Source organism: Mus caroli, unplaced genomic scaffold, assembly GCF_978045245.1.
Source record: "Mus caroli unplaced genomic scaffold, Mus_caroli_1 scaffold_1, whole genome shotgun sequence".
NCBI lineage: Eukaryota > Metazoa > Chordata > Mammalia > Rodentia > Muridae > Mus > Mus caroli.
This window is the reverse complement of record NW_028227256.1, coordinates 82,787,533-82,796,913: the sequence shown is the minus strand read 5'-3', so window position 1 is coordinate 82,796,913 and position 9,381 is coordinate 82,787,533. Positions and strand designations below refer to the sequence as shown.

Genomic DNA, 9,381 nt, shown 5'->3' with positions numbered 1-9,381 from the left:
AAAAAGCTACAGAAAGGAGGGGGCTTCTTTTGTGCAAGGGCCCAGCCCCATCTATAGTGGAAGCACTCAGAGGTCAGTCTGAGCTCTCTCTCCTTAACTACCTACTGATTTAGAATTAACCATCTCCTAGCTTCCTACAGTTCCAGTTTTGTATCCGAAATTTATGCAAAAGTTGCTTTCCACCCACTCCCAAGCTTAGGTGTTTGTTTAAATAAGAAAACAGTTACTGGTTCGAGGCAGAATAGTCCCGCAGCTAAAGGAGCAGTTCAGCAGCCCGCATTTTTTTTTTTTTCCCCCACAGAGCTGAAGAATTGAATTGCAAACAGAGGAAAACTGGTTTGTCCACCGAAGGGAGAGAAGTCAACCTCAGTGTTCCCCCACTGTTCCCCCACAGTAAAGACAGTAAAGGCACTTCCCACCTAACCTGACACATGAGTTCTAGCCCCAGGTCCCACTTTACTGAAAGGCAAGAATTTATTCCTGCAAGCTGTCCTCTGATCTCCGTGCTGACACGACCCCTCCCAGAAATAAACTTTTTTTTTTTTTTAAACAAAACGCGTAGGAAGAGACTTCAGAAGTAAATGTGACTTGGAGTAGACATTTCAGTAAGTGCCAGGGCTTTGTGGGAACAGAAAACCCTTGCATCAAAATATTTAAATAATTATGATGCTATGCTTCTGAGATTCTCCAAATGCCACTCCAATTGTCACTCATTGGATCTAACAGTTTTTGGCGCGCTGGAGGCTTTTATAGAGAAGCAAACACATTTACCACTACGTTGTTTGTAAGGAACACGGAGGGGAGGGATGCCGGGGGAGATGATATGGAGTGGGGGTTGGGAGCATAGGGCTCCAGTCAATCCCTGTCACACAATAGCTGTGGGATCCTTCGGAGACCTCCATTTCTTCCTTTGAATATAGTGTTGAACGGAATTCCAGAAGCTTCCCCGACTCCCCGGTACTACACCTAGGAACAGGTTTCCTTTGTGAAAGCCAGGATTCCTTAAGTGGTCTCCTTTAGTTATGCAAATATGCTGGAGGAGGCCGCCCAGCTCTGGGTAACATTGGGATGGCCTTTTGCCTCCTTTCAAGTCCCCTTTGAATACAGAGCTGGTAGCTGAGGACAGGAACTTCTTGCTGTTGAAGCCTTCTGTTCCTAGTAAGCAAACCCTCCTCGCAGCACACACACCGATTGTTATCCCAAACCTAAAAGTTGCCACTTTATAACAGAGCCTGAGGTTGTTTATGGAATTCATCCAGAGGCCCTGGACCCAGGTCCCCCACAGCCAACTGCTCTTTGGTAAAGGATGGCTGTCATGTTGAGTGTTACCGAGGCAGATACTTAGATGCCTGAAGTTCAGGCTTCACCGCAGCTTGCGTGGCCTGAGAAGCCCCCGAACTGCGCAGGTCCGCTCAGTAGCGCCCCGGTGTGGAGCGAGAGCTAACAGTTGGAAGTGCCTGCTGAGATATTTGGGAGTAAGAGCCAAGAGGGTGTGTATGGGTTCCCCCACCACCAACCCTGACAAGGGTACATAAAAGAGTTTACATGGAAACGTAAACCTGTTTTTACTAAAGACAAAGTAATATAGATTATACATGCAAAATGTTCCCAGCGCAGGACCTAGTGACTACCCTCCTCCGCAGTTGTTACTGTTACTAATGTCCACCCGAAGATAGTAAGTGCCAGCCCTTTGTCACCCTGAACTAAAGGAGAAGAAAAGGAAACCCAAAGGAAACCATAAGACTTAGAAAGTTCACTTTGTCCCCTTCTACTTGAGAGACTCACCACAGAGGAGCCTAATCTTCGTCTGGGAGTAGGAGTCCTAACTCAAGACAGGTCGTTGTGCGAGAAGTCCAAGCAGACAGGACTTGCTCGGTCTCCCCATTCAGTCTGATTAGGTCATTAAAACAGCCTTCCCTGGTTTTTTGAGTTCTACCCCTTCAGAAACTTTTTGATTACTGGAAAACTTTTTCCTTTTTAAAGATGTATTTATTTTTATTTATATGAGTACACTGTCGCTGTCTTCAGACACACACCAGAAGAGGGCATCAGATCTCATTACAGATGGTTGTGAACCACCTTGTGGCTGCTGGGAATTGAACTCAGGACCTCAGGAAGAGCAGTCAGTGCTCTTAACCACTGCGTCACCTCTCCAGCCTGACTGGAAAACTTTTAGAGAGCTGGAGAGACAGCTCAGTTGGTAGAGTGCTTGCCTAAGCCTGCAAGAAACCTTGGCTTTACCTCAGCACTGCACGGGTTTGGCACGGTAGAACTTGCCTGTTGAAGGGTTAATTACCCAGAAGCCTCCGGTGGGACAGTCTCTCAGACTTGGACAGCAGAGTCGACACAACACCTGTGGAAGCTTTGGATCAGGTGATCCACATACCCACCGGCTGGTATCTACCATTTTGAGACTGGGGATGGGTGGGGGGAACTGACCTACAGCCAGACCTTTCCATCCCAACCCCACTTTACAAGCTCATAAACCCCCAAGGCCCCCAGGCCATGCTCACACAGTCTTGCTTCCGCAGTGGTTGGCCTCTAGGGGGACAATTCTGCTTGCTTCCTTTCCTTTTTCACATAGCCTCCACCAGTCTCTATCTAACACCTGTAATACCAGCTACCAGGAGGTGTGGAGTCATTGTGAGATCAAGTCCAGCATGGGGTAATAGAGATTGGCCTCGGGAAGGAACCTGTTAAGACTTGTCTTGTTGTCTTTTGTCATGCAACCTTGGTGATGGGCCACACCTCTCAACTAGGAAACAAGACAAGGGTGAAAATGCCAGAATCTTCCAGGAAAGGCCTTTATCTTTATGCCTGTTTCCTTAAGTAATCCCAGCAATAAGTGTCTTTCTAGAGACAGCCTGGATAGAGAAGGCTGGGAACTCAAATTCTTAGGCAAACTGGAAAGAGTCAATGGCAACTGAGAGGGGGTCCTGCAGGGGCTGCAGCAGCTGGGACAGTTTGAACAGCATCTCACAGTATAGTTTGGGGAAGAGAGTCCTGTCCTGCTTGGACTAGCAGGATGTGAACCCTGCTGTGTTCTGATAGTTCAGAGCCTGCAGAGAGCACCCTAACTTGAAACAGAAGGGGCCACCTAAAAGAGACAGGCCCATCTGACGTTAGCCTGTTTGATTGGTCCTCTATCCGAAGATTCAAACAGTGACCCAGGGCCCGCACATAGCCTTGAGCGGAGAACCGCAATCATTCATTCTCTCAGATGTAGGATAAAGGCGATCTCCAGAGAATATACCCAACCCCGAGAGTCAAAGCTGCTTAGTGAACTGCATGACACTGCTTAGCCCCTGACCAGTCAGGACCAGAGCTTTCTACAATCTGTTACTCTTGCAGGGAGGACGGGGACACAAACCAGTCAAGACTAGACAATACCCATTTTGGTTCTGAATCCCTTCCTTCCATCAGATAACCTGGATGGGATGGTTGGAGTTTTGTTTTTTGTTTTTTTTAATTGTAAGAGTAACCGCTTTCCTTTGTTCTAGGAACCACTGGCCTAACCCTGCTCTTGGCTGGAGCTGTGTCTTAACAGAGAAGCCTTGCCTGAGTATCTCTGGGTCTGGTGTGTTTCCACCACTTCCAGACCAAAGAGCAAACTCAGCAGGGAACCTCCCCTTTGTCTCCCCTCCCTACCCCCACCCCATAGTGGCTCCTCCCCACATTCCAGTCTACCTCGGGGAAATACCCCTAGTCCTTTAAGCATCAGGTACAAGGCTCAGTCAGGGCTGGTGCAGGGGGATGGAAAGCATGACAGCATGCCCCTGAGGGGCTCCTTGGCCTTCCTTCTGCTGAGTTACTGTGGCCTGCCTGCCCAGCCTTGGGCAAGTGAAGCAAAAACCTCACACACCCTGGCTCAGTAGGCAAGGCTCAGGAAGAAGTGATTGGCCCGAGTCTCAATAATATCACTAGTTATCAAGACCCACAGTACAGGGGCGAATTTCACTGAGTTCCCAGTCCACAGGACCCAAGCCAAAGACAAAGGAAGCCAAAGTAGTAGCTTCAGAACTACTGATCTGTTGCCCCATTCTTAGGGTCAGCTCCAGACACTTCCCTAAACCTCCGAGGCTTGAGATTCAGGCCCGCCTGCCACCTAGCTGCACAACCAAGCATCCATCTCTCTCCCTTGACCTTTGATTAAATCATGTCTCTCCCTGGTCCTTAGATGCAGCTACACACATAGTCCTGAGCCTCTGTCTGGCCCTTCTAGCTCTCCTGCTGCTGTTCTGGGGGCTGGCTCCTCTAAAGGGCTCTGCACTGTTGCAATCTTAAAAGTTTTTAACTTCTAGGAACTAGGCATGCGTTTTGCACTAAGCTCTACACATAATATAGCCAGCTAACAAAAAGAGGTGTGGGAAGACCTGTGCTAGGGAGAAATGGTGGCAGCCCTGTCCTTTCCAACCCTAGGACTTGGATCAGAGCCACTGGGTCCATGGTGGAGCGCTCTGAGCTGGACACAGCTGGCCTGTTCACTACCATCTCAGAAGATCCTGGCCTGGCAGTAACCGCTCTCCCTTCTCTGGAAGCAGTAGCTTTGGCAAAAGTCCTGCATGTGGCGGGCTCTCCTTCCAGCCAAGTCTACTTCAATGCTTTCCAAAGGACATCAGGGAGCCTGTGAGCCTCTGTGTACTCTGCCTAAGGGCATCCACTAGAATACTAGCCTTGGGCCTGAACTCTTGCCTTTTGCTAATTGATACTTAGGCCAAGGCCTCAGCTGGCCATGTGGTCACCTGAGTATTAGAGCCTCACAGGCTTCTTGCACCACCACAGCTCTCCACTTCCTCTAAGGCCCCTCTAGAGGTCTTACACACCCATTAGCCAAGACCAAGGAAGCTGCTAGTTCAGACACCTTCAACAACCAGTTGTTTTATTGAGAAAATAGAGAAGATGGCTCCATCTTTTCCAGGTGACCCCAGCCAGAGGTGGGAGGTGGTATTCTTTCACAGGGGAAAATATCTGGGCAGGCCCCAGAAAAGTAGGGGTGTCAGTGGGGGAGAGCTTGAAAGGCAGGGGGTGAGTGGTAAAGATGCTAACTGATGAAGGAAAGTGTACAGGAAAGAGGTACACCTCCCAAGGCCTGGAGCCGCCTCCTTCCAATTCTTCATAAATAAAATTTCACAGTAATAGAAGAATGTCTACATCTAGGGCCCAACCGGCCAGTTTCTGGCCAGGGAGTCAGTATTGGTGAGGTGCCAAAGGTGAGACCTGGCTTGGGCTGTGCTCAAGGATCACTGTGCCTTGTGGGGGAGGGGTGGGGGTGGGGTGGGGCAGGATGCAGGAGCACTGCTCTTTTGCTCTGTGTCAGGGGCATAAGGTGGGGCACTAGCCCACACTGAGGTTTAGAGGAGTGCTGAGGTAGTCAGAGCGGCCAGTCAGGCTTCTGGGCAAGAGAAGTCAGAGCCAGGAGCCATGCCTCGGCAGCTGACACCAGGCAAGCCTGGGGCTGTGCTGAGGGCCTATGGAGAGAGAGCTCCTATCTTAGGAGGTCCAGAGATGTGGAGCGGGGGACACCTGTGGACCTGCACAGGCCTGAGCTCCCACAAAGGCTGCTTGACCCTCAGGGAGCCAGAGGCATTTCACAGGAAAGGGGCTTCCCTGTGAGGACAAGAGGCAGCCACAGACCCACTGGGGCCAGGTCTAGCTCAGGTACCTGAGCATTTGTTCCTTTAGAGGCCACCAGGGCCTCCTACCAGGCTAGAGAGGTCAGGCTAGAGGCCCAGACTGGGAGAGATCCAGGTTCTCCAGTCAGGGACGTTCTGGCTATTCCTGGACCTCTTTCTGGGAATTTCTGGGAGTTCCTCTCTGGCTCTCTGTACCTCACCACACCTAGGGGCACAGAGGGCCCAAACCCTTCACCTCCTGCAGGGGACCAAAGACAATGCCATGTATCCCCCGAGGACAAACGCACTGGGGGCTCAGCAACCTTAGAGCACCTGGAACTTGATAGAACAGGTAAGATTGCTATGCACCAGATCCCACATGGCCAGCAGCTCAGCAGGGAGCAGCTTGTGGACCACAAGCATGGCCCGGTAGAAGCACGGTTCCTTGTTCATCCGGCTGCTTCGGACCCGAGAGATGCCAAAGGTCTTGAAGCCCTCGTGGCCTGTGGGCTTCACTCCCAACACCTCCAAGCACATGCCCAGGAAGACGTCATCAATAGGGAAGAGTTCCAGTGTGTCACAGGCATGGTGGAGTTGCCGAGCTAAGCTGCCAGACATGAGGAAACCCCCTCCACCAGCATAGGGCGGATAGGTGGCCTTACCATACATGACGGCAGGGATGTAGTATTTGTTATCTTTTCTGCGGATGGGCCGAGCATGTTTCAGAACATCACCTACAAATAGGTTTTCCTGGGGCTGCCGGTCAGAGAGAAACTCGAGCAGGTTGGTGGGGTTGACAAAGACATCATCATCCCCTTTGAAAATGAAGGGGACGTTGGGACAGTAAATGTCGAGCCACTTGAGGAAGTGGATCTCCTTGAGGGTCAGGTTGAAGAAGCTGTCAAGGAAGTCCCACTGTAGGATGTCACCATAGAGACGGTCCTCATAGGCCAGCAGCTGCTGATAGTGGGTTCGCTCCTCTTGCTTGGAGGCCGTGCCGAGCAGGAAGAGAGTCCGCACTGCACCCCTGCCCAGACCCGCTGACTCCCATTCGTGGCCCCAGGTCTGACGAATGACCTCTCGGCGGTCGTGCTGTGTGATGACCGACTTGACAACCACCAGCATATAGACATCGCCAGCACACTTCTCTGGGTGGTTCAGCAACATGGGGAAATACCGGCAATGCCGATAGGCTAGAAACTGTCGGAAGTGTGGCTCCAGACTCTGGAACCAGGGCTGATGGGTCATGTTGATGTTGATAGAGCAGTTAGTGGTGATCACATCCCAGACCTGGGGTCCCTGAGGAACCGTGGGAGTGGGAGCCGCTACATCCTTTGAACTCTTCCAGAAGCTGTTGGGGTTGACCAGATTTCCAGTTTTGGCTGGCCCCAGAGTGGGTGGTAAAGGATCCTGAAGGAATTGACCAGGGGTCACACTGCGCTGGAAAACGGTGACAGCCACAAGGAGGGCCAGAGCCAGGCATACACTCCTGTAGAGGGTTTTCTTCCTAAAGGGGAGCAGCAGAGAGGAAGGTGAGCTGGCACTCATACTCCTCCTGAGGATTAGGGGCCCACAGATGGGCCAGTGGACTCTACTTCCTGGAAGGTCAGAGGATCCTGCTTCTTTTCTCATGCTAACTGCCCAACTCAAGAAGCACTGTGTATTCAGCTACTGGGGTCCCAAACCCAACAATTTTGGGAAGGGGGCCATTTAACCCCTCAAGTTCCCCCCAAATGGGACAGAACACAGGATAAAGTACCAGGCACGAACCCAGTGAAATGCTGTCATTTTGCCAGGAAAAGAGACCACTATCCATCCCCTGAGCTCTGTTTTTTTATTTTTAGTTCACATACATATGTGGACAGCAGTATCACTTTGAACCAGTCACTCTAAGGGAAAAAGACAGTATCCTTATTGCAGCTTTTGGGGAGTCTCCTTGTGGGATGCAGTGGGGAGTGGGTTAGTAGCCCCCCCACTGATTCAACAGAAAAGAGCCTTTCTTGCTCTAAATGGGAGGTCTCAAAGGGAAGTGGACAGATCCCATCACGACTCCTTATCCCTACCTTTATACTCCACACGAAGCAATGAGGAAGAAAACCCACTTTCCAGGGCCCCTATCTGGTCAAGTAACCCCCCCAGCACACCCTTTTCAGAGGCAGAAATCCTAGCTCTTCTCAAGAATGATCCTGCCTGTACCTCCTTCCCCAAGAACCTTTCCTCCTTAGCTCACACTGGGAGACTCATGGCCTTCCAGGACTGGGCCAGCAGAGAGATGGCTCTCACCTCCAAGTCTGGGAGGTACAAGAGCCAGGGGGCAACGAAGCACGTAAGAGATAACCCCAGGTTTTAAGCCTGCGGAGGCGCAGGGTGAGTGAATGTTGAGTCCTCCTATCCACATTCAGCGAGCTTTCCTCAAGAGCCCCAAGACTTCCTGGTAACCAGGTTGGATGGAGAAAGACAGAAATGACTGGAGGTGCCCGGCTGGGAATGGAAGTAAGAGGAGTCTCAACCCAGTCCTCCAGTCCTCGGGGTTCTAAAGAAGCTCCACGTCGCAGCTCCGGAGTCCGGGTAAGAACCAGCCTCAGGGCCCTGGCTCGCACATACCCGTCCTCTCCATTAGTAAGAGCAAAGCCGGGGAAGGAGAAGGGTCGAGGTGGTCCGGAGAAGAGGCCACAGGAGGGAAGAGGGACCGGAGGGGTCGGGTGTGTGTGTCTGCTAGTGAAACCCCAAGGCTAGAGAGACCTTGCATACAGGCTGCCAGAGTCTTGGCCAGGGAGCCAAGCGTGCGCCCCGCATCTCCCACATCCCACCTGCCGCTCCGGCGGCGCGCCCTGCTCCGCATCTCCCGCCACCCTCGCTGCCCGGGGAAACTGGGGTCGGTCCCAGGACACCTAGCGTGCATCCCTTGCGGTCTGCGGCCCCGGGAGGAGGTGAAGCTCGGAGGTACTCTGCGCCCCACCGGGACCCCGACTCACCATAGAGACATGGCGGCCCGGTCCAGGGCAGCTGAGCGGGGCGCACGGATCACAGCTCTGGGCGCTGCGGCGGGGGACGGCGGGACGAGGCCGAGCCGCGCCCCCGCTGAGACTTTCTTTTTCCCTGAGGCTGGAGGAGGGGCCGCAGGGGCGGCGGCCCAGGTAGGTTAACCCTTCGTGCCCCGGCTCACGGTGGGGACAGCAACTCCGTTCAGCCCTGGCCACCTCAGAGGCACGCCCCGCGGGATCGCGAAGGGAAGAGCCAGAATCTCAGAGACCTTGAGGAACGCCAACATCCTGAGGCGGCGACTTCCCCGCTGCTGGGCCTTCACGGGGTCGCCTGCCTCTCCTCCTTCGGGACACGTGGGGACGTCGGACGCCGCCCACCTCCACGCCCACCCGGAGCCTAGCGGCCTGGTTGCTTCCTTTTGGAGTAGCCCTGGGTGTGTAGAGTGGAGGGAGGCGAATAAAGGCTGTTTCCCTAAAGCTTCCTTATCTCTGCCCTCTCTACTTTTCTTCTTCCCAGGCTCGCTTAGGCCTGGTCGGCGGTCTCAAGAGGAGATCATGCTGGGTTGCCTGTGTTAGACCCCAAGCCAGCTCAGGTCAATCCAGCTCTGGGTTTACCACTCTTTCTGCACTACCATCCCCCAGTGAGAAGGCTTATTATCCTCTGCAAAAAGTCCATTCTTTTGCTAGAGTGTTCACACGTGCTTTTAATCCCAGAGGGTGGATTTCTGCGAGTTTTAGGCCAGCCTGATCTACATGGTGAGTTCCTGGCCAGCAAGGTCTCCCTA

General features: G+C 52.7%; 1 protein-coding gene across 1 annotated transcript; it reads right to left on the bottom strand.

Moving 5' to 3' along the window:
- Positions 1-4,914: 4,914 nt before the first annotated feature.
- On the bottom strand, positions 4,915-9,024 carry B3gnt7 (UDP-GlcNAc:betaGal beta-1,3-N-acetylglucosaminyltransferase 7). The gene is made up of 2 exons (XM_021173258.2): positions 8,588-9,024; positions 4,915-7,119 (listed from the first exon to the last, which is right to left on the bottom strand). Exons 1-2 carry the CDS (start codon positions 8,596-8,598, stop codon positions 5,937-5,939), a joined length of 1,194 nt encoding a protein of 397 aa, XP_021028917.1. The 5' UTR covers positions 8,599-9,024; the 3' UTR covers positions 4,915-5,936.
- Between the last annotated feature and the right edge of the window lie 357 nt (positions 9,025-9,381).